Below are 26,852 nucleotides of genomic sequence, written 5' to 3' on the forward strand. Positions count from 1 at the left end.
TAGCAGAATGTAGTTTACCTGATTATCTCTTTAATTGGGTATCTTTGCTTTTGCTTTGTCTGAAATCATGATTACTATCTCCACCTTTTTTAGTTTATCTGAAACGTATTCGATTCTTCCCCCAGCCATTTATTTTACCTCTGTGTATGTCTTTCTGTTTCAAGCATGTCTATTGTAGTCAATGTATTGTTAGATTCTAGTTTTTAATTCATTCTGCTATTTGCTTCCATTTTTTGCATGAGCTCATCCCATTCATATGCATAGTTATGACTACTAACAGTGTATTTCCCTGACTCCCATTTTCTTATAATTTATTCTTTTCTCTTTTTATGCTGTCCTTCTGAAATGTTTATTTTGTTTCTGACCACTGCCTCCCTTAATCTGCCCTCCTTTTTCTCATCAACCAGTCCCCCACACAGACACCTTTTTCTTATCCCCTTCCCCTCCTATTTCTCTATTAGGTAGGATAGATTTCTACATCCAACTGAATGTATTTATGTATGTGTGTGCATATATACATACATATATGTAGGTGTATATATATATACATATACATGCATACACATATACATGATATATATATATATGCATGTATGTGTGTGTATACTTCCCTCTTTGAACCAATTACAATGAAAATGAGGTTAAAACATTACCTGCCATCTCCCTCCCCATTTTACCTTCCACTGTAAAAGCTCTTCTTTGCATGGCTTTTATGTGAGAACATTTTCCCCATTCTATTTCTCCCTTCCCTTTCTCCCAGTGCAGACCTCTTTCTCACCCCTTCATTTATTTTTTGGAGTCATCCAAGTCACATTCATCTGCTCTGTCTATGTAGACCAGCGGTGGGGAAGCTGCACCCTCAAGGCCACATGTGGCCCTCTAGGTCCTCAAGTGTGTCCCTTTGACTGAATTCAAACTTCATCTCAAGATTTGTTTCATGAAGTTTGGATTCAGTCAAAGCACCACACTTAAGGATCTAGAGGGTCATATGAGGCCTTGAGGCCGCAGGTTCCCCACTCCTGATGTAGACTCTAACTACTTTAATGGTGACAAAGTTCTTAGGAGCTATATGTAATAACTTTGCATGTGGAAAAGTAAACAATTTAACTTCATTGAGTCCCTTATGATTACTCTTTCATAATTATTTTTCTGTGCTTCTCTTGAGTCTTATATTTGTATGTCAGATTTTCTATTTAGCTGGGTTTTTTTTTTCATCAGGAATACTTGAGAGCCCTTTTTAGTAATGTCCATTTTTTACCTCTGAAGGATTATGTTCACTATTTCTGAGTAGGTTATTTTTGGTTGTAATCCTTGTTCCTTTGCCTTCTACAATATCATATTCCAAGCCTTATGCTCCTTTACTGGGGAAGCCACTAAATCCTGGATGATCCTGACTGTGGTTCCATAATATTTGATTTGTTTCTTTCTGGCTGCTTGCAATATTTTCTCCTTCACCTGAGAGCCATGGAATTTGACTACAATATTCCTGGGAGTTTTCATTGTAGGATCTCTTTCAGGATGTGATAAGTAAATTCTTTTAATTTCTGCTTTACCTCCTGTATCTAAGATATTGGGGGCAATATCGCTGTATAATTTCTTGAAATATGATGTCTAGGTTCTTTTGTTTTTTTCAGCATGGCTTTTTGATAGTCCAGTAATTCTTAAATTATCTCTCTTTGATCTATTTTCTAGGTCAATTGTTTTTCCGTGAGATATTTCACATTTTCTTTTCCTTTCCCTCATTCTTTTGACTTTATTTTATTGTTTCTTGATATCTCATGGAGTTACTAGCTTTCACTTGACCAATTGTAATTCTTAAAAATCTTTTCTTCAGTGAGCTTTTGTGACTCTTTTTTCCATTTTCTGTATTCTGGTTTTTAAGGAATTATTTTCTTCAGTGAATATTTGTGCTTTTTTTCCATTAAGCCAATTTTGGGTTTTTTAAAATAGTATTTTCTTTAGTACTTTTTGTGCCTCTTTTAGTAAACTGTTAATTTTTTCATACTTTTCCTGTATATCTCTCATTTCTTTTCCCAATTTTTCTTTTAAAACTTTCTTGACCTCTTCCAGGAATTCTTCTTGAGCTTGGGTTCAATTTGCATTTTTCTTTGCGGCTTGATTATAGCTGTTTTTATGTTATTGTCCTCTGCATTTGTCTCTCTTTCTTCCCTGCCACCTTAGTTGGTTTTTATGGTGAAGATCTTTTTTTGCTGTTTGCTCATTTTTTTCCAGCCTATTTCTTTACTTAGAACTTTATATTAAAACTGGGCTCTCCTCACCTGGGAGTGGGGAGGCTAGGTCTCAAGCTTCAGGCTTTTTTGTGCAACTTTTTTTCTGAACTAGTTCTGAGGGTCTGCAAGTTCTTGGTGCTTCCAAGGTATTGTAATCCAGGGAGAGGTATGGTCACTGCTCTCCTAGTCCATACTCTGGTCTTTACCCAAGAAAAGCCCCTGTTCCTCTGCAGCCACAAATACTAGCACTCTGTGCTGCCTTGGAACTGTGACCGGAGCCCTTGCTTCCTTGTAACTGACCACAGACATGCCCATGTTGCCTGGAACTGCAACCCAAAACTGCATATAGATAATAAAGTTGCCAATTAGTGCCAGCTGTATCCAGTGCCAGAAATGGGTCCCTTATGATCTCCTTCTTTTTTTTTTTTAATACAATTTATTTATTTAACATATTTGGTTTTCAGCATTGATTTTCACAACAGTTTGAATTACAAATTTTCTCCCCATTTCTGCCCTCCCCCCCCACTCCAAGATGGCGTATATTCTGGTTGCCCTGTTCCCCAGTCAGCCCTCCCCTCTATCACCCCCCTCCCCTCTCATCCCCTTTTCCCTTCCTTTCTTGTAGGGCAAGATAAATTTCTACGCCCCATTGCCTGTGTATCTTATTTTTTAGTTGCATACAAAAAGTTTTTTTGTTTTTGAACATCTGATTTTAAAACTTTGAGTTCCAAATTCCCTTCCCTCTTCCCTTCCCACCCACCCTCCCTAAGAAGTTGAGCAATTCAACCTAGGCCACACATGTATTATTATGTATAACCCTTCCACAATATTCATGTTGTGAAAGGCTAACTACATTTTGCTCCTTCCCAACCCATCCCGCTTTATTGAATTTTCTTCCTTGACCCTGTCCCCTTTCCAAAGTGTTTGTTTTGATTACCTCCACCCCCATCTGCCCTCCACTCCATCATCCCCCTGCCTTTTATTTTTTTTTTTATCTTCCTCCCTCTTCTTTCCTGTGGGGTAAGATACCCAACTGAGTATGTATGGTATTCCCCCTCAGGCCAAATCTGATGAGAGCAAGGTTCACTCATTCCCCCCCTCACCTGCCCACTTCCCTCCTCTCCTAGAACTGCTTCCTCTTACCACCTTTATGGGAGATAATCCACCCCATTCTATCTCTCCCTATCTCCCTCTCTCAGTAAGTTACTCTCTCATCCCTTAATTTCATTTTATTTCTTTTAGCTCTCTTCCCTTCATCCTCAACTCACCCTGTGTCTGCTCTCTTTCTTTTACATATATATATATATATACACATACATACACATACATACATATACACATAGATATATGCATACATACACATTCACTTATATATATATACATAAACATATATATATGCATATATATATATGCATATTCCCTTCAACTACCCTAATACTGAGGTCTCATGAATCATACTCATCATCTTTCCATGTAGGAATGTAAACAAAACAGTTCAACTTTAGTAAGTCCCTTGCAATTTCCGTTTCTTGATTACCTTTTCATGCTTCTCTTGATTCTTGTGTTTGAAAGTCAAATTTTCTATTCAGTTCTGGTCTTTTCACTGAGAAAGCTTGAAAGTCCTCCATTTTATTGAAAATCCATATTTTGCCTTGGAACATGATACTCAGTTTTGCTGGGTAGGTGATTCTAGGTTTTAATCCTAGCTCCATTGACCTCCAGAATATCGCATTCCAAGCCCTTCGATCTCTTAATGTAGAAGCTGCCAGGTCTTGGGTTATTCTGATTGGGTTTCCACAATATTCAAATTGTTTCTTTCTGGCTGCTTGCAGTATTTTCTCCTTGATCTGGGAGCTCTGGAATTTAGCAACAATATTCCTAGGAGATTTCTTTTTGGGATCTATTTGCGGAGGCGATCGATGGATTCTTTCAATTTCTATTTTGCCCTGTGGCTCTAGAATATCAGGGCAGTTCTCCTTGATAATTTCCTGAAAGATGGTATCTAGGCTCTTTTTTTGATCATGGCTTTCAGGTAGTCCAATAATTTTTAAATTATCTCTCCTGGATCTATTTTCCAGGTCAGTGGTTTTTCCAAGGAGATATTTCACATTGTCTTCCATTTTTTCATTCCTCTGGTTCTGTTTTATAATATCCTGATTTCTCATAAAGTCACTAGCTTCCACTTGCTCCAATCTAATTTTTAAAGTAGTATTTTCTTCAGTGGTCTTTTGGACCTCCTTTTCCATTTGGCTAATTCTGCCTTTCAAGGAATTCTTCTCCTCATTGGCTTTTTGGAGCTCTTTTGCCATTTGAGTTAGTCTATTTTGTAAGGTGTTGTTTTCTTCAGTGTATTTTTCAGTATTTTTTTGGGTTTCCTTTAGCAAGTCATTGACTTGTTTTTCATGGCTTTCTCGCATCCTTCTTATTTCTCTTCCCAATTTTTCCTCTACTTCTCTAACTTGCTTTTCCAAATCCTTTTTGAGTTCTTCTATGGTCTGGGGCCAGTTCATGTTTTTCTTGGAGGCTTTGGTTGTAGGCTCTATGACTTTGCTGTCTTCTTTAGGCTGTATGTTTTGGTCTTCTTTGTCACCAAAGAAAGAATCCAAAGTCTGAGACTGAATCTGGGCGCGTTTTCGCGTCCTGGCCATATTCCCAACCAGCTAACTTGACCCTTTAGTTTTTCAGTGGGGTATGACTGCTTGTAGATTACAGAGTTCTATGTTCTACGTTTGGGGGGGAGGTGCCAGCTCTGTCAGAGCCGCACTCCTCCTTCCCCAAGGACCCCCAGTCCAGACTGGGCTCAGATCTTCGGCAGGCTGTGCACCCCTGCTGTGATCCGCCACTTATTTCCCCCCACCAGGTGGGCCTGGAGCTGGAAGTAACAACAGCTGTAGCTGCCCCACCTCCGCTGCCCCCGGGGCTGGAAGCCGAACCGCGAACTCCTTCCACTCTCGCAGCTTTTCCCACTAACCTTCTCCGCAGTCTTTGGTGTTTGTGGGTCGAGGGGTCTGGTAACTGCTCACGTATTCAGGGCGCTAGGGCCCCCTCCGCCCGGCCTCTGGTCTGGATCGTCCACGCCGCTCAGGCTGGGCTCTGCTCCACTCCGTTCCCAGCTCCCAGCTCCCAGCTCCGTGTGGAATAGAGCTCACCCAGAGACCATCCGGGCTGTCCTGGGCTGGAGCCCTGCTTCCCTCTGCTGTTCTGTGGGTTCTGCCGTTCTAGAATTGGTTCAGAGCCATTTTTATAGGTTTTTGGAGGGACTCGGGTACGGAGCTCACTCTAGTCCGTGCTTACCAGCCGCCATCTTGGCTCCGCCCCTTATGATCTCCTTCTGATGTGATCTCCTTCTTATCAGTTGAAAACCCCTTTATTGTCACTGTGTTGACAGCTCCCAAAGCTGCTACTGCTGCTGTTGGAGCCACTTATAAGGCCCATAGTTTCTGCCACTGTCATAGGAGTGTAATTTGGACTGGCCTCTACCCCAGTGTCACAGACCTTTCCTGCCAACCTCCTAAATTTTCTTAATCCAGAAATGTGTATCACTTTGCCTTTTTGTTTTTGGCTCTGCTCTTCCAAATTTTGATTTGAGGCATTCTTTTAGAGTTGTTTGGAGGAGTTTATTGAGAGAGTTCAGCTGGAATGCTGCCCCTAAACCACCATTTTGGCTCTATGCCCTATGAATATCTTTTTAGCTATTGGTGCCCATCCAAAGCATTCTGTAATCACCAGCTGCTAAAAGGAAAAAAAATTTAAGTATTTCTGTGTGACTTTTTTTTTTTGGTCTGGTTAGTTACTCCTTGAAACCAGACACCATTTGCATTACCAATGGAAGACATAGGTAACCATCACTTTCTTCCTATAAATGTCACTCTAGAGAAGGCAGCTTAAGGGAGCTAAATGTATGAGAGAGAATTAAAATTATGGGACAAGCCCTATTCACTACCTGAAATATTGTAAACTAGCTTTACAGGGACAGGATTGGTGTCAATGCACTTCGTATGAAAGGTGCAATAGAAGCATTAGAATTTGACAGCCCTTGTTGAAATAAGTAAAATTAATGGAGCCCTTTTCATATACAGCAAGGCCACAAAACCCCTTTCATGCTGCTTACAGACAGAGAAAAGTCAATACTTTTTTATTACTTGATGCTGACCTACATTCTGGACTACAAGTGCCAGGTGCACTAATTGGTATCAGTTGTTAGAAAACTTTACCCCAAAGAAACATTCGAGCTAAGAAATTAATCTTTTTTAGAGGAGTTGAGTAGATTTTGAGCACTTAAAATGACATTTGTGCTGTATTGACAGAAGTGGTTGTTGTAGTCGTTTGGAGCATATCAGAGCTCTTGTCCTAGCTGGAAAAGTTTTCAACCAGTACTTGTAAAATTATGAAGGGAGAAATTAGTTGGATTAATGTTTAACCTCTTCTTAATGACCTCAAAGGTCTAGGTTTGTTAGAACATTATGGGAATTCCTTGAAAATAATTATTTACAACTGTTTATACTTGTGAAGCATCACCATCTTAGATGTGTAAATATTTCCTCATAAAGCCCCATATGAAATGACAGTTATTTTCATAAATGCTTGGGAAAATTCAATATTATATTATGCCATTGATTGCCTTTGTAGAGACTAAACAAAATCATAAGTCAAATTAACATAAATTATTTTCAATTGCCTTTGGTTCTACCAGCTCGGTTCTTGAAATGTATGCATTGAATGGATGTTTTTCATTTAATGTCACTTAGTTAATGGCAGGAAATTAGTATATGTTGGAACTACTTTATAATGCCAAACATGGTAAAGGGTGAGGGATGGGACTACACATGTTACATAGACTATTGGAAATTAGTGTATTATACTAGAAAGAACACTAAGCTTGGAGTTAGGAGAACCCTTTATTTGAATCCTGGCTCTGACACTTAGTTGTGTGATACTAGGCAAATCAATTAACCACTCTGAGCCTCACTTTACTTGTCACTTTCACCTTATAGGGTTGGGGTGATGACTGAGCTTTGTGAATTTTTAAGTATTATAGAAAAGTTAGTTAATTTATTTTGGGGACCGTGGTATATCCAAATCCATAAGTTCATGCAACAGTTAACCAACAATAAATAATTTCTAGTGAGTTACAGCTAAAACATAGGTGGTCCAAACAACTAAAAACCAAAGTATCCTAATATAAAACCAATTCAAAAGAAAAAAATGTTTTACACTAACATTTTGAAACTGTATTCTCAGGCCCAATAATAGCCAAAGTATTTAGGCTATTAGTGGTCTCACTGACAAAACGTGGTTACCAAGCCTATTTTTAGCTGATGTACCCATACGTATAGATACGTTATCCTTTATAATACAGTCAGACTAAACACCTGTGACCCTAATCTTTCCCTATGGTTGTAATTTCACATAGGAATACATATACAAAAATGTGTAATATATAAGATGATATTATCAACCCATCATCTAAACAGCATTATTTCTTGTATTGCTTTTCTAGTATTGGGAATGGATTCGAAAAAAATCCCCTTTGTTGACCATTTGAAAGAAGATTAAATAGAAATAGGAATACATATGATCTTAAAAGAATGAAGTGAACTAGATAAAAATTATAACCAGGACTTGTGTTCAAACTAACGAGCCAATAGGTCACATAACCATTCTGTCTACAATGCATTTTCAAATAGATAACGCTGATTTTCAGTGTTGGAAGGAACCTCAAAGGCCATCTGGTCCACCTTGTATCTTAAGAGGAATTCTTTGTATAACTTGCCCAATGTATCATTTAGTTTTTGCTTGAAGACCTCCAGTGAGAAAATCTGCCATCTCCTGAGCTGTCTCATTTCAGTGTCTTAAACATGATAAACATTCAATAAATATTTGTTAATATGAAATAAAGCAGCAGTTTTTTTATATTTCCTCTGATCTTTCTTTGTGCTTTGTTTCCCCATGGCTGTGGACAACACCGTCATGTGAAAATTTCAGAATCTAAGGATTGACAAGAACCTCAGAATCTCCAACCATATCTGAGCCAAAATCCCCTCTCTACTTCAACCAAAAATTGTCGTATCACTAACTTCTCAAATGAAATTCTTCAAATCAAAAAACTTTATACATTTTCCTTTGAGCTTAATATACAATGTGCTGATTTTTCCTTTATGATATTTTTCAAAAACTCTCTTGTAACTATGGTCAATCTCCTCTTCTACAGACAATTGTAGAAGTTGAGTGATGGAAGTCATCTAATTTGATACATCCTATAACAGATGCTTCCATAACAAAGCTGATAGATGATCTATGAGTCAACAAAGATTAAAGAACTACTATATGGAGAACACTATGCTAGATACTAAGGGAAATGCAAAGTTTAGTTTGGATATAGCCATTGCTTTCAACAAACTTACTGGCTTGTAGGGAAACATTTCTAATAATTCAGTTTAGTTCAATCAGATAAGCATTTATTAAGTCCTAATATGTACAAGGTGTTAAGAAACTGCATGGCATAGTCATAGAGAGCTGTCTTCAGAATCAGGAAGACCTGGGCGTGAATTCTACCTTTCCTATATACTTGCTATGTGACCTAAGGCAAGTCACTTAAATTTCCAGGGCCCCCAAGAAACTCCCTAAGTTGCAGAGCTCATGAGGACTTCTGTAGACCAAATGAAATCACAGGTCGAATAAGGGAAAAAAAATCTCATTGTGCAAAGTACTGTCATGAACCCTGGAGTTACAAGGTCAAAAAAAAAACTTGAAGGAGTTTACACTACACTGGAAAGATAAACTATGCACACAGATAAACTAAATGCAAGGTAATTTTAGAAGCAGAGCCAGCTAGGTGGCACACACAGTGGATCGAATGCTAGGCTTGGATTCAGGAAGACCTGATTTGAAATCCAGCCTCAGACACTTGCTATCTGTGTGACCCTGGGCACATCATTTAATCCTGTTTGCCTCAGTTTTCTCTTCTATAAAATGAGCTGGAGGAGGAAATGGCAAACCACCCCATTATCTTTTCCAAGAAAACCCCAAATGAGTCATGAAGATCAGACACAACAGAAGCTATTGAACAAGAACAACAAATTTTAGATGGGAGAGATCACAAACAATTGAGGAGAGCATGGAAGTGTTCATGGAGTCACCCTACCTAAGCTTTCTAAAATAAATAATTCTGGGAGTGAGAGATAAAGAACAACTATATATCAGGCTGGGGCGGAGGGAACAACTTTTGAATATAGAATGCTAAGTTGTTGAAAAATATTCTAACATTCTAGTTTGGGTGGAATGTAGAGTGAATGTAGAAAGTAATAAGAAATTAAGCCAGAAAGCTAGATTGAAGATTTAAACTAAAAAAAAGGTTAGAGGACATTAAATTCTGAGCTGAGGGATTTCCGTTTTTGTCCTGGTCCCAAAAGGGAACCACTGAAGGTTTGGGGGAGGGGCAACGGAATGATACAGCCATACTTCTGCCTCAGGAAAGAACTGACTGCAGTAGAAAAGATGTTTGAGGCAGGGAGATCGGTTGGATTATTCCAATGGTATAATACTGAGAAGAATCAGTCCTAAAAAACTGTGGTGGTGCCATGGACGGAGAGAAACAGAAAGAAGCAAGACATTTTGTGGGGATAGAATTGAAAAGGCTTAGCAGCTTAGTGGATATGGAGGGGCAGTTTGAGTGAGAGGGAAGAGTGTAGAATGATCAACTATAAAGCCTCAATTGAGATATCTAGGAGGATGGTGTTATTTTCAGTTATAGAACTTCTAGTCTTCTAAGTCTTTCATGTGAATGGCTAATGAGGCATATCTTCCCCGTTGTATATTTGTTCAGTTGATGGAGATGATGAAGCACCATTAGAATTGAATACCTATGCTTCATGTCATTGTTTGTCCACAGAAAATGGATCTTTCTTCTTCTTCTTGCCAAAATATAACAAAAAATTCCACTTTATTTCCGTATGCATTTTTCACAAGCCTCAGATCCTGGGCTTTACTGCCATAAGTATTCTTGTGTCCAGCATCTTCCACCTCTGTCCTCTGCCTTTGCCTAAGTCATTCTTGTCATGTTTGCAAGGCTCTTGTACCTTACCACCACTTCCCACAATCCCTTGCTGAAGTCAAAGCACAGTATCTATGTCTCTTCCTACACTACACCTTCCTAATAAGTTATTAGTTACTTGAAGTTACTCTATATTAATTCATATCATCTCTGCATTTACTCATGGCAAATCTGTCATTATCCCCCAATAAAATGTAAGCTCCTTGAAGGCAGAGATTGCTTCATTTTTTCTTTATATTTCTTTACATTTTCTTTACATTACCAGCACCTAACATAGTTGGTGCTTAGTAAATACTTATTTGTTGTGAAATCTCCAGCATATTTTGTTTTTACCATGTCAGAGAGTGTTGATGATACTGTAAGCATATAATATACTGCAGATGTTATATTTAATTAAAATTTTTGACTGATCATTATCTTCCCTTTGACTAATGTTATTCCCTTTTTTCTGTGGCCTCTCACTTTACAAATCAAGTTTAAGATTCTCATTTTCTGTTTCAAAGCCTTTTACTAGTTTGCCTGTTCCTCAGCCTGGTCTTTCTTTCCCTCCAGATAAATTTCCTTAATACCTCACATTTGATCAGTCTTATACAATTATCTAATTTGGGTCATAACTTTTTTTTGTATCATGGCCTCCTTCAGCAGTCTGGTTAGGTCTATGGATTCTTTCTCAGAGCCATGATTTTAAATGCATAAAATAAAATATATAAGATTAGTCTGTGATCCAGTGACACGGATCTCCTTGGCATCCCTTGCACAAGAGGCTACATTTCCTCACTCTGTGTACTCACCCAGGCTCTAAATTCTCTCCTTCATATCTGTCTCTTAGTTTTCCTGACTTTCTTCAGGTCCCAGATAAAATTCCAACTTTAAAGAAAGTCTTTCCTTCCAATGATAGTGCTTGCATTCTAAGATTATGTCAAATTTTTCCTATCTCATTTATACATTGTTGTTTACGGATTGTATCCGCCACTTGACCATGAGCTCTTTAGGAGAAGGGACTGTGGTTTTTTTGCCTCTTTTTTTTAATCCCCAGCACTTAGTATAGTGCCAGGCACATAGTAGGTGCTTTATAAATGCATGTTGATTTGACTTGACAAAGGGAACCAGTTATATTTAAATAATTATATATGTGTGTATGTATAAATTCAGTAAAAAAGAACCCCTGAATTCTAAGCACAACTTGTGTAGTCTTCTTCATATCTTCCTGCATGCCTAACACTGTGTCTTGAACATAAGAAATGTCCAATAAATACTTGTTGAATAAATGAAGGAATGCTTCCCATAACTATCTTCCATGCAGATCACAATACACTTAGACTCTCTTCAATCAAGCTCTTTAAATCCTACTAAATGCTATGGGAGTATTCCCTAACCAGAAGGAGAATAGGTTTCACATATAACTGTATAAATACATAGCCCAAGTGTTTCCATCTTCTGTACATATTGGATTAGATGACTGCCAATTTGTCTCTGTCTTTGTCTCCTCTCCCTCTCTTTTCCCATTCCCCTCTTTCTTCATGTGTATTTGCCATTTTTCCCTTTAACAACTTAATATGACTGTGGAGAGATAGTGTTGTATAGTAGACAGGGGCATGGAATCAGAAGACCTGAGTTCCAGTTGGCCCTGGCAAGACATTCAACCTCTCAGTGTCTGAGGCAAATCTCTAAGTTTTTAAATTGCAGAGCAGGTGCTAATCTGTATTCAGAGGAAATTTCCTCACAAGACTTTTCCCATAACAATGGAACAAGCATCTGATTTTTAAAAATTCTGTATCAATTGTGTTTGTCATCCTTAAATCCCAAATCTGATTCGACCAATACGTAAAGATTTGGACTTTCAGATTACTGTGTAAAAGTAAGCTAGTGCTATTTTTGTGTTTGCTCCTAAGGCTGTAGCTCTCAGAGAGGTGAAATCATGTCCACCTGTATTTGCCAAAACTATATATAAAGGATATATTAGATGCCCTAGTTTTAGACTTTGATACTTTGGAGCTCAATTCAATAAACACATATTAAGCACTTGTACCAGCTACTGTGCCAAGTGCCATGGATACAACTAAGAAAAATAAACCCCTGACCTGAAGGAGCTTAAAATCTGGAGGAAAACAACACACAAAAGAAAGTTGGGAAGGGGATGAAGTAGAGACACCAGGGGGTACCTGGAGAGACATTTTGTTCCATAGAGTTGGAACCAAGGAGGGCTGTAGTTGTCTGGAAGTCCAATGTCTGCCCTATATAAAGGAAGGTTTGGGGATGAGTCTAGTACTCCACCCTCCAGACCTCCAATCAGAGGAGAGAAGAGTCTGAAGGAGGTGGGAAGCTGAGTATTCAAGTCTGAGTTAGTAGCCTGGCGATGAGATTAGAAGTGACCAATTTATCCTGAGAGAGGATCTCAGGATCTCGTTCTGTGGAGTTGAAACCAAGTGGAGCTGCAGATGGAGGGGAGAGATATGGAGCTGATGTTCTCTAAAATTGAATAGATGTGAAGAAAATGATAGCATTCTCTTGTCTCTGATTTCAAAAGTTCCAGGAGAAAAGAAAGTCTAATGGAAAAGAGAAGGAAGAAAAGGTACAAAAAAAGTGAAAGGAAAGAAAAATTACATCCAGAAAAAAACACCAAAAAGTAAAGCACTAAGAAGACTGGGGAGTGTGTGTGTGTGTGTGTATGTGTGTGTGTGTGTGTGTGTGTGTGTGTGTGTGTGTTTATTTTGAGTCTTTACAGTGTAGTTTTTTTATTGTGCTGTAAGTTCCCAGATAGAACATTGCATACATTTAAATATCAGTAGAAAAATGCATTTCAAAGCCTTCTGGACCAGCTACAATTTAGAATACATGCTATAATATATTGATCTTCTAATAATGCCAGTGAAGCAAGAGTTGACTGTCATCTAGTTTTTAACAGAAGCAAATTACATTCACATGTTACATATGGGCAGAAAATATCTTTTCACATCCAAGTATGTAACTCAGTATTCTAATGGCAAGCCAAACCATATTTCTTTGAGGACACTCTGAATTAATTTCTTTAAGTATTGACCTATTTGATCTCCTTGCTGTCCAAGGGACTCTCAAAAGTCTTCTCCAGCACCACAATTCAAAGAGGCAATATGGTATGATGGAAAAGATATTGGCTTTGGAATCAAGATGTCCTGGATTTGTGTCCTGGTCCTGCTACTTATTAGCTATGTGACTTGGGGAAAATCCACCTTCTTTGGGCCTCATTTTTTATCTGCAAAGTGAGAATCAACATGGCAGAGTGGACTTAAGAGGACCTGGTTCAAATTTCATCTCTAACACCTACTGGTTGTATGATACTCAAATGAAATGACTTAACCTCTCAGTGCCCCAGGTGACTAAAATTTTTATTCATAACAGTTGCTTTCTGGATTTTTAGAAGAAGTTTCTTTACAAGGAGCTCCCTCCATCATTGAAAGTATGGGTAAAGCTGGAGAGAGAGAAGAGGGGATTGAGGGAGTAGAGAGAGATATAGAGACAGAGACAGAGGTGGGGAAGGGAGAGAGAGAGACTGAGGTTCTTTGGTAGTCTGGTGAAATCTTCTAAGAATATTGCTTTTGGATGCATAAAGTAAAATACATAGGATTACAAAGGAAATCAATTATATTAATCAAAATATTTTTTTAAACACATTCATGGACCTAGGTTAAGAACCTTTGATGCTAATGGGGTGCTGACTAGTTTAGAAACTTATTTGGGAGACAATGGTAGTAGAGAGATTCTGATCAGGTATGATTTCAGATTTATCTAAAGAAACTCAAACCCTGGTAAGAATGTTTTAATTTCTTTCAAGTATTTAATGTCTTTGAAGACAAGGACTATTTTAGCTTTTTCTTTATATCTCCAGTGCTTATCATGGTTTCTGGTACATAAATAGGCACTTATACTTATTTGATTGACTGATTGATTGAAGATCCCAAACTTTAAAACTTTTGTTCAGATGCTGGAGAGTTTTTTGAATACATATATATATATATGTATATATATATATATATATGTGTGTGTGTGTGTGTGTGTGTGTGTGTGTGTGAGTGTGTGTGTGTGTGTATGCTTCAGACACTGGAGGTCATTAATATTTTTTTAGACTTAAAGGAAAACTTTTGATTTTTTAAACCTAAAACCTTTATTTTTAAAAACTATTTGCATATAAAATAGATTTATAAGATACATCTTGATCCTATCCCATTCTCTCTCTTGGAAGTTTCTCAAAATGTGGTCAAAGGGAACCAACCCTCCTCCCTCTTGACATCCTAGCCAGTTGTTTAAATGCTCAGTTGTGAGTAACTGGTAAAATAGCTTTGAATAACTAGATAAACAGTGCAGCGCTCCGCTCAAAGTAATCTTACACTAAGGGGGTGAGGGGCACAGGAAATTTACTCTTTGTCATTTGGACTTGGGTTTGAAAATGAACCTGGGCTTCATTCCAGCTCAAAAAGCCGTTCACTTCAAAAGACTCTTAAATTGTCCCAAGGAGCTCATTTTGGCAGTGGATTATTTGTGTTTGGCTGGGCATCCTAATAGTAAAAGCTGTCTGCTCTGGCAAATGAGGGCTTCAGCAGTATTTAGATTTACCATTTCCAGTTTGTTTTCTCTCCTGATGAAGTTATTTTTCAGAAAAGCTGGTGAGGTTTTTTTTTTTGGACAAAAAAGAGAGAGAGAATTCTATTTATGAGCAAGACAACACAAACACAGGCCAGATTGTTTCATTGCCACTAGTGAACACACATCCTCATGTCACAATGACCTGCATTTCTATGAGAATCAATTTTAAGCAAATGGTGATCAGTGCAAGCTTTCATGAAGCCCAAGGAGCCCTTGTGGCACATCCCCCTCTTCTCACATCAAATACCAATTGGATTGATTCACTGTGGGAGAGGGCTATTTTCCCTGGGCAAGAAAATAGGAATTCAAACTGAAAAAACAAACAGTATCAAGGACAGTAAGGGATTTCTGGACAGCTCATACCTAATTATCTGTAGACTATAACATAAACATGAAACTAAACAATAGAGGTAATATACTATGGAAATTAGCAATACTACCACCCTTCTCTACCATCACATTTTTGGGATATTTTGATAGGAACGAAGAGCACACTGGCCTTCTTAACTTTAAAGGACTAAACATAAAGTACCTTTGTATCCTTAAAAGGAAATAGCAGGTGTGTGGGAATGGGTATTTTAAAATAAAGATTCATTTTAAAACTGATTAAGTTTAATATTGTTATTATTATATATATATTAGGAGGTAAGAGGCAGCATAGTTTAGTGGACAGAGGATTTGCATTAAGAACAGGAGAGCTTGGGTACAAGTCCCACTGACCCCTGATAAAATACTAGATTATAGGACTGAACCTCCCACTAACCTCCAGCAACAGTGTAAGTGTGATTAGAGTTGATGATCAACATTAAGGGAAGGAATTTTCACACAGGAAGCTTCCTACACAAAACAAATCATAGATCAGGTTCCAAATATTAGAGAGTTCAGTGCTGTAACATAATAAAGTAAGTACTTTTAGTACCTTCATGCTTTGTACCTTTTGGATTTCTATAGTTGATGCTGAAATGATTTCTAAAGTATTTCTGCAATAAAAAATTCAGCCATATATAAGGCCTATTCATAACTAAGATTATAACTGAGGTCTAGGGACTGGGTCTGTAATTTCATTGTCGTGGGTAAGTCCCAGGTGAGGAAACTCTACCAACACAAGTCAGCACCCTCTCTGCAATTTACAAATCTTAGAGTTGCCTAGGGCACTGAGGTTAAGTGACCTACAGAGGGAGCGCCATAGCCAGTATGGGTCAAAGGTAGGACTTGAACCCAGACTTCCTGGCTTCAGGGCTGACTCTCTACTCTGCCATACAATTTATCAATGCAGTAGTTGAGAAAATATTCGAAGAAAATATTCCCAAAGGAAAATGTTTATGACATATTCTTAATCATAATACCAGTGGGGTAAAAAAGTAAGCTACATAAATAAAATTGGGGAAGAATTGGAAATGCTCAAGGCTGGTCAGCAATGCACTACTGTAGTCTAGAAACACTGAATAACATTGAAGATATAGTAACTAGGAAGCTCAATGTAATCTTTTGAATGCACTCAGGACTGCTTAGACCCAGAAAGGTATGTAGACAATGAAAGATGGTTAGAAGACAGCTACAAAGACCCTTCAAAATAGCTGGAAAATAATATCCTTTGATAGATGGTACTATGTGGGTTCTCCCTCTCCTCCCTCCATCCTGATTATACCCCCTCTTCCATCATTCAACTCTTAGTGCTTTCTCTTATAAGGTTACCTTGTATCTACTTTACACAAATTTTTTATATACCTTCATATGTTCATGTCCATTTCCACCTTAGAATATAAACTCCTTGAAGGGAGGGGCTTATTGCTAATTAGCTGATAGAAAAAGAAAAAGTCACACACAGAGCATTTATAGAGAGGTATAGAAACATCTCTTCATCTTGAATGGAAGTGTATCCCATCTTGGATCAGAATTCCTGCAAATATAGGTATGATGATAATGGTCCTATTCTATATCCTAGTTCTCTGTCTTGCCTCCTCCAATAGACTGTAGGTCCCTTGAGAGGAGAAAAACTGTTTTGTACACCTTTGTATCATCACACAATTTAACATAGTGCCTTGCACATTGTGGGTATTCTTCATTTTTATTGAACTGATGGATTATTTACTTGCTTTCAGCTAATGACTTTCTGATCTTGAAATGTTATTGCTATCCATTAGCGAGCAGGATTGTAATTTTGAAATCAAAATTAATTTGTATCTTTATGCCTTTTCATTGTAATCGAAACAAATTTAGACAGCACAAATATGTCTAACTACTTTAAACCTTTTTTCTCTCTTTTTCCTCCTAGAACTTCCAGACAGTGTTTCCACCATTTGTTCTCTTTGAGAAGTATGGAAAAACATACTCACGGGCTGGAGAGATAGTGTAAGGGTGTGTATTTCTACATGAAGAACTCTTCAAAATGTAATAAACTCACAAAGCCACAAATAAAGTTGATTGATCAGTCTACCATGCATTTTAAAAGCCACGTCATCATCACATTCTTAAGTAAAGAAGCTTCCTACACCTCTTAGAATCCAACCTAATGGAGGCATGCATTTTTTTCCAGATTATCTACTGACAGAGATATACTCATCTATAATTATATGGACCTCACCATACTTTAAAGGAGGCATAGAACTAGAACAAAGTTAAAGGCACCAATCCATCCTTCATCCTAACAGAGGGAAGATATTAGGTAATATAGTTTATAAAATACAGTGAAAACAATGATGGTGGCTCAAACAATAAAATCAGTCAAACTAATTTTTTGAGTATTGAATACTGCACTAAGGACTTAGGAAGAATTACAAAGAAATCAAAACTGTGTTTCTTGACTTTAGCAACTATGCAGTCTGGGTAGGTAGACCAAAGATACCCACACGTAACTACTTTTAAAATACTTATAATACAGAATATTAGTAGGTAGAAAATTGTGTGATTAACAAGAGCTACAGGATAGACAAATGATCATAGAATGGAATTGGCTTAGAGAAATTTCCTAACATGGTTTTGTTCCAGGTTTTAGAGATGATAGAGAAAGAGTGTGGGGAACGTTGTGTGTGGAGAGAATGGCACCTAAAGATGTGGAGGCAGGTAGAAGAAAGGAATTTTACTTGGGTGCCTCATGTTGACCCCTTCAGAACCCCTTGATGTATTGGCCTCATGGAGGACCAAACGCCCACTGTACCTAGGGAAGTTAGTTATTACCATTTCTTCTGGATACAGTCTACTACTGGTAGCATGAAGGCTCATAATGTGTCCTCATGGGAAAACTTAGCTGCATTTAGTCTTTTTAAGTGATAGTACTTGAGAGACCCTGCAAGTATTTCCTGTATTCATGAAATGTTGGATTTTGACCTACATTCTTTGAGATTTGTAGCAGGGGAAAGCTGATGTTGAAAACATTGAAGAGAGCCATTTCCTTATGCCAATGCAGTGTGGTTATGTTAAAAAAAATACATGTAACAATTCTTTCTTAACTACATATAAACACATTCACTTTTAAAGTTGCCTGCATGAACACATTTTACTGTTGCTATAGAAGGGAAATCATTAGCAAGTAGTTCATTGCCATATTATAATCATATAAAGACTAAATGCTAAATGTCTTTAGTGTGGCATAGACGATTTCATCTTTTTGGTTATTTAAAGCCTTTTATGACATACTCTAATACATGGGTATATTCAGTAGCTTATGGCAATAATTAAGTTATCCTGATGATAATGGCTAATATTTTTACAGTGTATTCCATCTGGCTTGATCTGGAATAATCTAAAAAGTAATAGGTGCATAAGATATGACTATAAAGTAAGACAAGGGATTTTTTGACAAACGTACCAGAACTTATACCTCCAAATGAATAGCATCCCTATTCAGATTAACAAATATTACCTTGGCAGGCTAAACACTTACTCCAACAATGCTGCCATTGCTCAAAGCATCTTTGGAATGCCTCTTTGGGGATTGGCTTCAGAGTATGTGGCATGTGCTTTTGAATACCCTAATTGGTGACAAATCATCACTATCTCAGAGTCAATTTGATTTGGCGGAACAGCCAACAGTAATTCAGAGCCAATTTTCATGAATAATATGGGTGGCCAAGGTGGGCTATACCAATTTAAAAGGTTCAACAAGTAACAAGAATGGATCACTTATATAACCCTGAAGGCAGTTCCAAAAAAGGGAATTCCGAAAGGGCTTTGAGAAATGGCAGCCTCATTGAGATAAATTCACAGTTTTCCAAAGTGACTGCATTCAAAACAACATGGACATCGAAATTCATCAGTTTTTGTAGTGATGGTTAAAAATTCAGTTTCATAATTTTATAGTCAGACATATATGTGCATATGAACACACAAACACATACATATATAATACACACACACACACAATAAACACATACATACTCTAATATTGAAATAGTATTACTATGTGCCAGGTACTACACTAAATGCTTTACAATTGTTATGTCATTTGATCCTCTCGACAACCCTGCGAGGTAAGTGATATTATTATTGTCTCCCATTTTACAGATGAGGAAACTGAGGCAGACAGAGGATAAGTAACTTGCCCAGGATCATACAGCTACTGGTGTCTGAGGTTCAATTTGAGCTCAGGTCTTCCTGACTCAGGCCCAGCGCTGTATCCAATGTGTCACTTAGCTATGTACATACATACATACAAATATACCTGTGGTGTTTTAGACTTGTTGGTTTATGTCAAATCATTGTAACAATATCGACAAAGAATATAAGGATTTTAGGGACAGGGCCAAAGTGGTGTCTGAAAAAGGAGTGGGTTTTTTTTTTTAGTGCAATTGACCTCTAACTCCAACTTTAAAGAGTCTTCTCCTTACAAAGAAGTTGTTTTTTCAAAAATTTGTAGTACAGTTGTTTGGAACTTGGAATTAATTCTCCCATAGGTACCGTTGGTTAAACACAAACACTGGAATTTATTTAGTACAGTAAGTTTTGAAAAATGCTTAACATACATTTTTCCCCCTTTATTTTCACAATAACCCCCTAAGGTATAGGCTGCAAATATGACTAACATCCATTTTGTAGATGAAGAAACCGACTATAGGATTGACTTGCTCATAAAGCAGTGTGTTGTTGTGGAAAGATTACCAGGCTTGAACCTGAATTCAAATACCACATCTGACATTTACTAGCAGTGTGAGCAAGGACAAGTCACAATCTCTCTTAGTTTCACTTTCTTCATCTGTAAAACAGATAATAATACCACCTAACTGGTGGATTGCTGTAAGGATCAAATGAGATTACACACACACACACACACACACACACACACACACACACACACACATGCACATATACACATATATTCATATACACACAGAGAGAGAAAGAAATTATATTCAGAATAACTAAAAGGCAAAAACTATCTGAGAATCTGCCAATACACACTCACAATTTATAGAAATACAATTACAAAATGATCTTTCTAAGGACAAAGGAAGACAAATGGGAGAGAGATCCATTGTTTATAGTTGCTAGAGTCAATAGGATAAAAATACTATACTAACTAAATTTGTCATCATATGTAGTTCTATGCCAATCAAATTGACAAGGCCTACTTTATAGAATTAGACAAAATAATAACAAAATTCATCTGGGGGAGTAAAAGTTCAAGAATCTCAAGGAATGAAGGAAAGCTCTAGCATCACCAGATTTCAAAATATATTACAAAACAATGATCATCAAAACTATTAGTGGAAGAGACTTAAATCAAATCTAGAAACAACTGAATATAGCAAACAAATTTTCTGTAAATCCAAGAAAACAAACCATTAGGGGAAGAACGTCCTTTTCACCCAGAACTTTGGTGAAAAGTGTAAAATAGTTTGGCAGAAATTAGTCTTAGACCAGCATTTTAAAACATATACTCAAAGAAGCTCTAAATGGCTGGGACTTTACTTAAAAAGGAGGCAGGTGGACAACAAGACATTTTCTAACAGAAATGGTCAATGTATCACTTTGTTTTGCTTAATTGTACTTCATTGTTACAAAAGAGGTTTCTGTTGTGGAGAGGGTATTGAAAGATGGTAATGATGGAAAATCCATTAAAACGTTAATAAATAAAATCACCATGGAGATTGATGGCATTTGTTTTTGAGTTTTTGTTTTTTCCAGGTCTACTTCAAAACTTATGGACTTTATTTTCCTTGATATGGATATGATGAGTACCTAGCAGTACTCTTATAATAATACCTTGTGTTTAGACAGTGCTTTATAGTTCTCAAAGAGCTTTTATAACAATTATATGAATTCTGTTACAAGAAGTAAAGACATCATTATCCCCACTTTACAATTGAAGGAAATGAGTCTGAGAGGGGCCACGTAGGTGATAAATGAAGGAAGTAGGGCTAGAACCCAGATCTTGTGGCATTCCCACCAGTCACTATCCTGGAACCTCTAAAAACAAGGGAGTATTTCTAACACATCAGATAAGGGAACAGATAAGGGACTATTCCCTTGTACAAAAGGAAAAGGGAAATGTTCTTTGATTTATGACTGAATCAATGAGCTTTATTAAGCCTTATTATGTGCCTGGCACTTTTCTAGATGTTGGAGATAAAAATACCAGGAACAAAATAATTCCTACACTCAAGGAACTTAATCTAATAAGAGGTAGGGAGGAGGGAAGACAAATATATTATGCTATATAAATATATACAAGTATTCTAAATACAAGTTAAATATAATGTAGTCTAGATGGAAGGTGGTAGAGGTGGCCTTAACTCTGGCATCCTATTAAGCTTGATCTTGGGATAAAATGAGGAGCTCATGAATCATCAAGAAGTTCATAGAAGGTTGACTTTGCCCTAACAGAACAAGGTTGTCCAACTAAGATACAGCAGCCCTTGTGTCCTTGTAGCATTCTCTAGGCACAGTCTCTTCATCTCTATCAGCTGGGCAAGATATGGTGAGTTTGGAAATCAACCAAATCCAGGGGCCCTGACTCCACACAGGTGGGATCTGCCTTGCTGTTAGTTGACCAGGAAGCTATATCAAGGGAGATGGGGTTCAATCAAATAGTGATAGTCCCATGGCATTTAAGGGAACACTAATCCATGTTGCCATGAAACTGGCAAACCCTGATTTACCACAGGACACTAGCAATTAGAAGTTTCGAGAAATACTTTTGTTGGAAGGAGGTGCTTGACCTTGAAGGAAGAGAAGGAATCTGTGTGGCAGAGGTGAAGGTGGGAGTGCATTCCAGATATGGGGACAACCAGTATGAAGGTACAAAGATTATTATGGCACCACCATCTGGATGCAGAGTTGGCTGAGTTTATCAACCCTCCTCCTACCAACTGCAGCTGTCTGTAAAGAATATCCTCTAATCTTTTTTTTTACACCTAGCAGGGGTGTGCTAGAAAACAGTTCAAACTAGCTGACGAGAGCCAATTATTAAATTTTTAGTGTGAGCATTTACGGTTCAGAAATTAGAGAATGCTACAAATTAGGGTTTGATTTATTTTGTTCATTGTCTAGACTTAAAGTGTTAATGATGTTGATTAAACTTAAAAGTGTTCTATGAGGAATTTTTGGGGGAAAGGAGGGAAGGGGTGATTAAACACCAGCACACGCATATATGAATGTACTGGAGGAGAGTCAGGATTGTCGTCTGGAGAGGAAGGAAAATGTGGATGAGTGGTCTGGATATCCCCTTTAACATGGAGATTCTGGATAGACCAGACAATCAGAGCAGAGGCAAAAGGGGCATGGAGTTTTTCCAGTGAAGACCAGGCCTGGTGTGAGCTTCTGGGGTAGAGAGGTTATTGCAGCCTTGTAGAGAAAGAATAAAAGGGGAGCGAAGAGTATATCCTGGAAACAAAATCATACATCTGTGCTGATTGGGTCTGTTACATAATTATGTTAATTAATCTTAACTGGGCCCTGACTACAGCAAGGTGATACTCTTAAGTCCTCCCAGGATGATTCTCACACTCCCCACAGCAGCTGTTCCAAACCATGAACCTCCCACAATACCCCTTCCCCACACCCACTCAGCAGAGGGCCGTATCTCACACTTAACTGAAAAAAAATGGAGGCGTTTTTCTAGATGCTCCCTCCCTCCTCTGCTCCACTCTACATTTCAAAACCCCTTGGTATTATTCTCCATTGCTTCTTCCTTCATTCCAACGTCTGATGAAGTGGTGCTTTTCCTACCAAGATCAACTTCTCTACTTGTACTCTGGAGCCCACGCCCTTCCGTTTTTCTCTAACAGATTGTCACCCTTCCCCCAATCATGAATGAATAAATGAACGAATGAATGAATGAGGGGGAAAAAAGCATTAAGCACCTACTGTGTGCAAAGCACTGTGCTAAGTGCTGGTGATAAGAAGAGAAAAACAGACAGTTTCTATTCTCAAGGAGTTTATGTCCTCACTATCTTTTCTCCCCAATCTACCCATCTTCTGTATTTCCCTATTTATTCTGAGGCTACAACCATTCTTCCAGTCACCCAGCTTTGCCTTGATTCTCCAATCTATCCCTTATGACATATACCTAATCAGTTACTCAATCTTGTCAATTCTACCTCCAAAGCACTAACCAAGGTCAGCCCTAATAGCCTCTCTTTTGTACTATTGCAACAGACTCCTAATTTATCTTCCTGGCCTGAGTTCCTCCTTTTTCCAATTTATCCCTAACATATCTGCCAAAGTGATAATACCTAAAGCAAAGGTCTGAGCACATCACTCCCCTGCTCAGTAAACACTGATGGCTCCTTTTTGCCTCTCAAATCAATCGATCAGCTACTTAATTAAACAAGAGACATTTATTGAGCACCCATTATATGCCAGCCACTGTATTAGGTTCTAGAAATGACAAAAATGAAACCATCCCTGACCCTCAAGGAGTTAAGTTGTGGGAAAAGCAGGTCAGGATCAGGTTGTGAAGGTCTTTAAAAACTAAATGGAAGAGCTTATATTTGATCTTAGAAACAATAGCAAACCACTGGAATTAATTATTTTTAAAAATTGTTTAGATTTTTTTAATTTTTAGTTTACAACACTCAGTTCCACAAATTTTTGAGTTCCAAATTTTCTTCCCCTCCCTCCCTTCCAAGACAGCATGGAATACGATATATGTTCTACACGTACCTTGGCATTAAACTTATTTACACAATAGTCAAGAAGAATTATGACCAATGGAATGAATCATGAGAAAGAAGAAACAAAACCAAAAAAGAAGAGAAAAAAAAAGAGCAAATAGTTTGCCTCAATCTGCATTCAGATTCTGTAATTCTTTCCATGTATATAAATAGCTCTTTCCATCATGAGTCCTTTGGAGCTGTCTTTGAACCTTGTATTGATTATTAAGTGGGATATTGACACAGTCAGACCTGTGCTTTAGGAAAATTTCTTTGGTAGCTATGTGGAATATGGACAAGCTCCCCTATCCTTTAAAGCTCTTTACAAGCTAAAACTATTGTACCTTTCCATCCTTGTTATCCAATACTCTACTTCACACACTGTATGATACAAGTAAATTGAACTTCTTTTTCTGCCTTCAATCCAATCCACTAAACATTTGTTAAGCACCAACTATGTGCCAGGTACTGTGCTAAGCATGGGAATGTCGATCACAGCTGACATTCCATCTCCCATTTCTGTGGCTTTTCACAGGCTAACCATCATGCTTGGAATTGTCTCTTTTCTCATCTGGGCTTTGAGTTTTCTTCACAGTTCAGCTCAAATACGATCTCCAACATGATGTTTTTCTTGAATCCCATAGCTGCTAGTGCCTCCCCTTTCAAGTTTATTTTCTATGAATATGTATTGCCTTCTCAAGTAGAATGTAAAACTCCTTAAAGGAAGAGATCATGCTGTTTCCTTTTGTCCTCGAATCCCCAGTGACCTAGATAAAGTAGGTATCTAAGAAATGCTTCATGATCAATTGCTTCATTACAGATGGAACAGAGAAGACCAGTAAATGCCTAAACTGATTCCTCACAGCTAGTGATCTTTCTCCGTCTCAGTGTCTATGGATGTCTCAGCCATATTGCTGGTCTGCAGTTAGCATGTTGTTACAATTAGTTGAAGTGTAAAATGATGGACAAAAACAGAATGTTGCAGCACATGCATGACTCTATTAAAGTTCTCCTTCAGTAGAGATGACCCTCTTTCGTCAAAGATCTTAGCAACAAGGTACAAGTTCTGACCAATCTTGTCTAGTTGGAAAGATTTTGAGGCCAATCTGGGGGATGTATTGTCCGTTATCTGAAGACCACAGCTTAGTTATGGTCAGAAAGACACAGCACGAGAAATCTCGCTACTAGGTCATCAATTATTTTGGCCACAGCAACTCACAAAGTCTTTACTCTAGCATAGTGGGATTACAATTTGTGTTGATGGAGGGAGTACTCAAACCAATTAAAACATCTATCTTTGTAGTTTTAAAGTTCAAGTTTCAAATCCTTGAGCGGAGAGAAGAAGTGTGCTGTCTTGTTGGAATGTGACATTGGGTAACTAATTTCCCCAAACCAGAATGCTTTGTTCTGAAGGGGGTTCAAGGTTTGAGGAGTTGAGTGAGTGAAAGGAGAGACTGTATGAACAAGATTTTGAATGGCAAAAGCAATAATAATACTAGTAAAAATAGCTAACAGGTAATAGGAGCACTATCCTAAACTCTTCCTGCTCCCTTTCCCTATACAAGTCAAAATAATTTTTTCCTTAAGATTTGGTTGGTTCTGGGGACTAAGGGCTCAGACTATGGGCATCACTTCTTTGTCACCTGAGTATAAAACAGCTGTGAGGGGCTGCAGGGGTCTCCGATGATTGGCTACTGGATTGAAATGGGAAGTTGTCCTTTCATTATTAACTGGTAAACAACCTATGAGTATCTTATTTTATTCTAATAGCAAGCCTAATCTAACAGGGGATTGGCCTGCATCGGGCCCAGCCCAGAACAATTTATATAGTGCTTTAAAGTCTGCAAAGTACTTTACATATATGATCTTCTTTAGTTTTCACAACAATCCTGTGAGATGGGTATAATGATCAGCCTCATTGTATATATGAAGAAAATGAGGCTAAAAGGTTAAGTCATTTGCCTAGAGTTATACAACTAGTACATTTAGTGCATATCTCTACTATGTATAGTACTGAATAGTACATATCTGAAGCAACATTTGAACTCAGGTCTTCTGACTCCTGGTCTAGCATTTTATTCAGTATATGACCTAACTGCTTTCTAGCTGAAGTTCAAGGTAACTTTGAAAGTGCAAGTTCAAACAACACATACAACAAAAGTTTGTAACTTGAGACCTCATACTTCATTTTTCATTGGAGCAATTTCTTGACTTATACTATTCTAATTCTGGTCATTTAAAAGCAATTAATTTGTCCTAGGACATTATAATTCCTAGTGATGTCAATTATATAGTGAAAAATAATGAGTTATCAAGCCTTCAACTTGCTTTTATAGAAACAAGGTAGTATATGGGATAGCAAAATAAACCTGGAATCAGGGAGACTTGAGTTCAAAACTAGCATCAGAAACTTCCTTAATGTATGACCATGATAAGTAACTTAACTCCTATCTGACTCAGTGCCCTCATCTGTAAAATGAGGATAATCCTCATTGTGAGGATAAATAAGATAATATTTGTAAAGTACTTCACTAACCTTGAAGAGCTATATAAATACTAGCTATTATTATCGCTAACAAAGACAACAATGGATGATAGAAGGTGAAAATCATGATAGCTCATTGTTCCTTTGCATTTTAAAGTGCCCTAAGTAGCAAAAAGTGGCCAAACCTGTCTTTACATACTGCCTCAGAAAATGGATATCCAGGATTTTAATTTGGTAAGTGAAGAGACTCACCCTCAGTGAGGACCCTCTTGTTGAGATTTAATTTCACCAAATAACACAAAGTACTGTCACTCAGTGCTGAGGAGGCTAGTAGGGAAGGGACACCTGCACCAAACTGTTCAATAAAGATG

At 37.7% G+C, this 26,852-nt stretch overlaps 1 protein-coding gene across 1 annotated transcript in view; it reads left to right on the top strand.

Moving 5' to 3' along the window:
- The window catches only part of SPATA17 (spermatogenesis associated 17), a 278,409-nt gene extending 261,149 nt beyond the window's left edge, over positions 1-17,260 (top strand). Inside the window, exon 10 of the mRNA XM_036754828.1 lies at positions 17,180-17,260. Within this exon, the coding sequence (XP_036610723.1) occupies positions 17,180-17,260 (81 nt within the window). The remainder of the gene's footprint in view (positions 1-17,179) is intronic.
- Positions 17,261-26,852: the final 9,592 nt, after the last annotated feature.

Source organism: Trichosurus vulpecula, chromosome 4 (assembly GCF_011100635.1).
Source record: "Trichosurus vulpecula isolate mTriVul1 chromosome 4, mTriVul1.pri, whole genome shotgun sequence".
Taxonomy (NCBI): Eukaryota; Metazoa; Chordata; class Mammalia; order Diprotodontia; family Phalangeridae; genus Trichosurus; species Trichosurus vulpecula.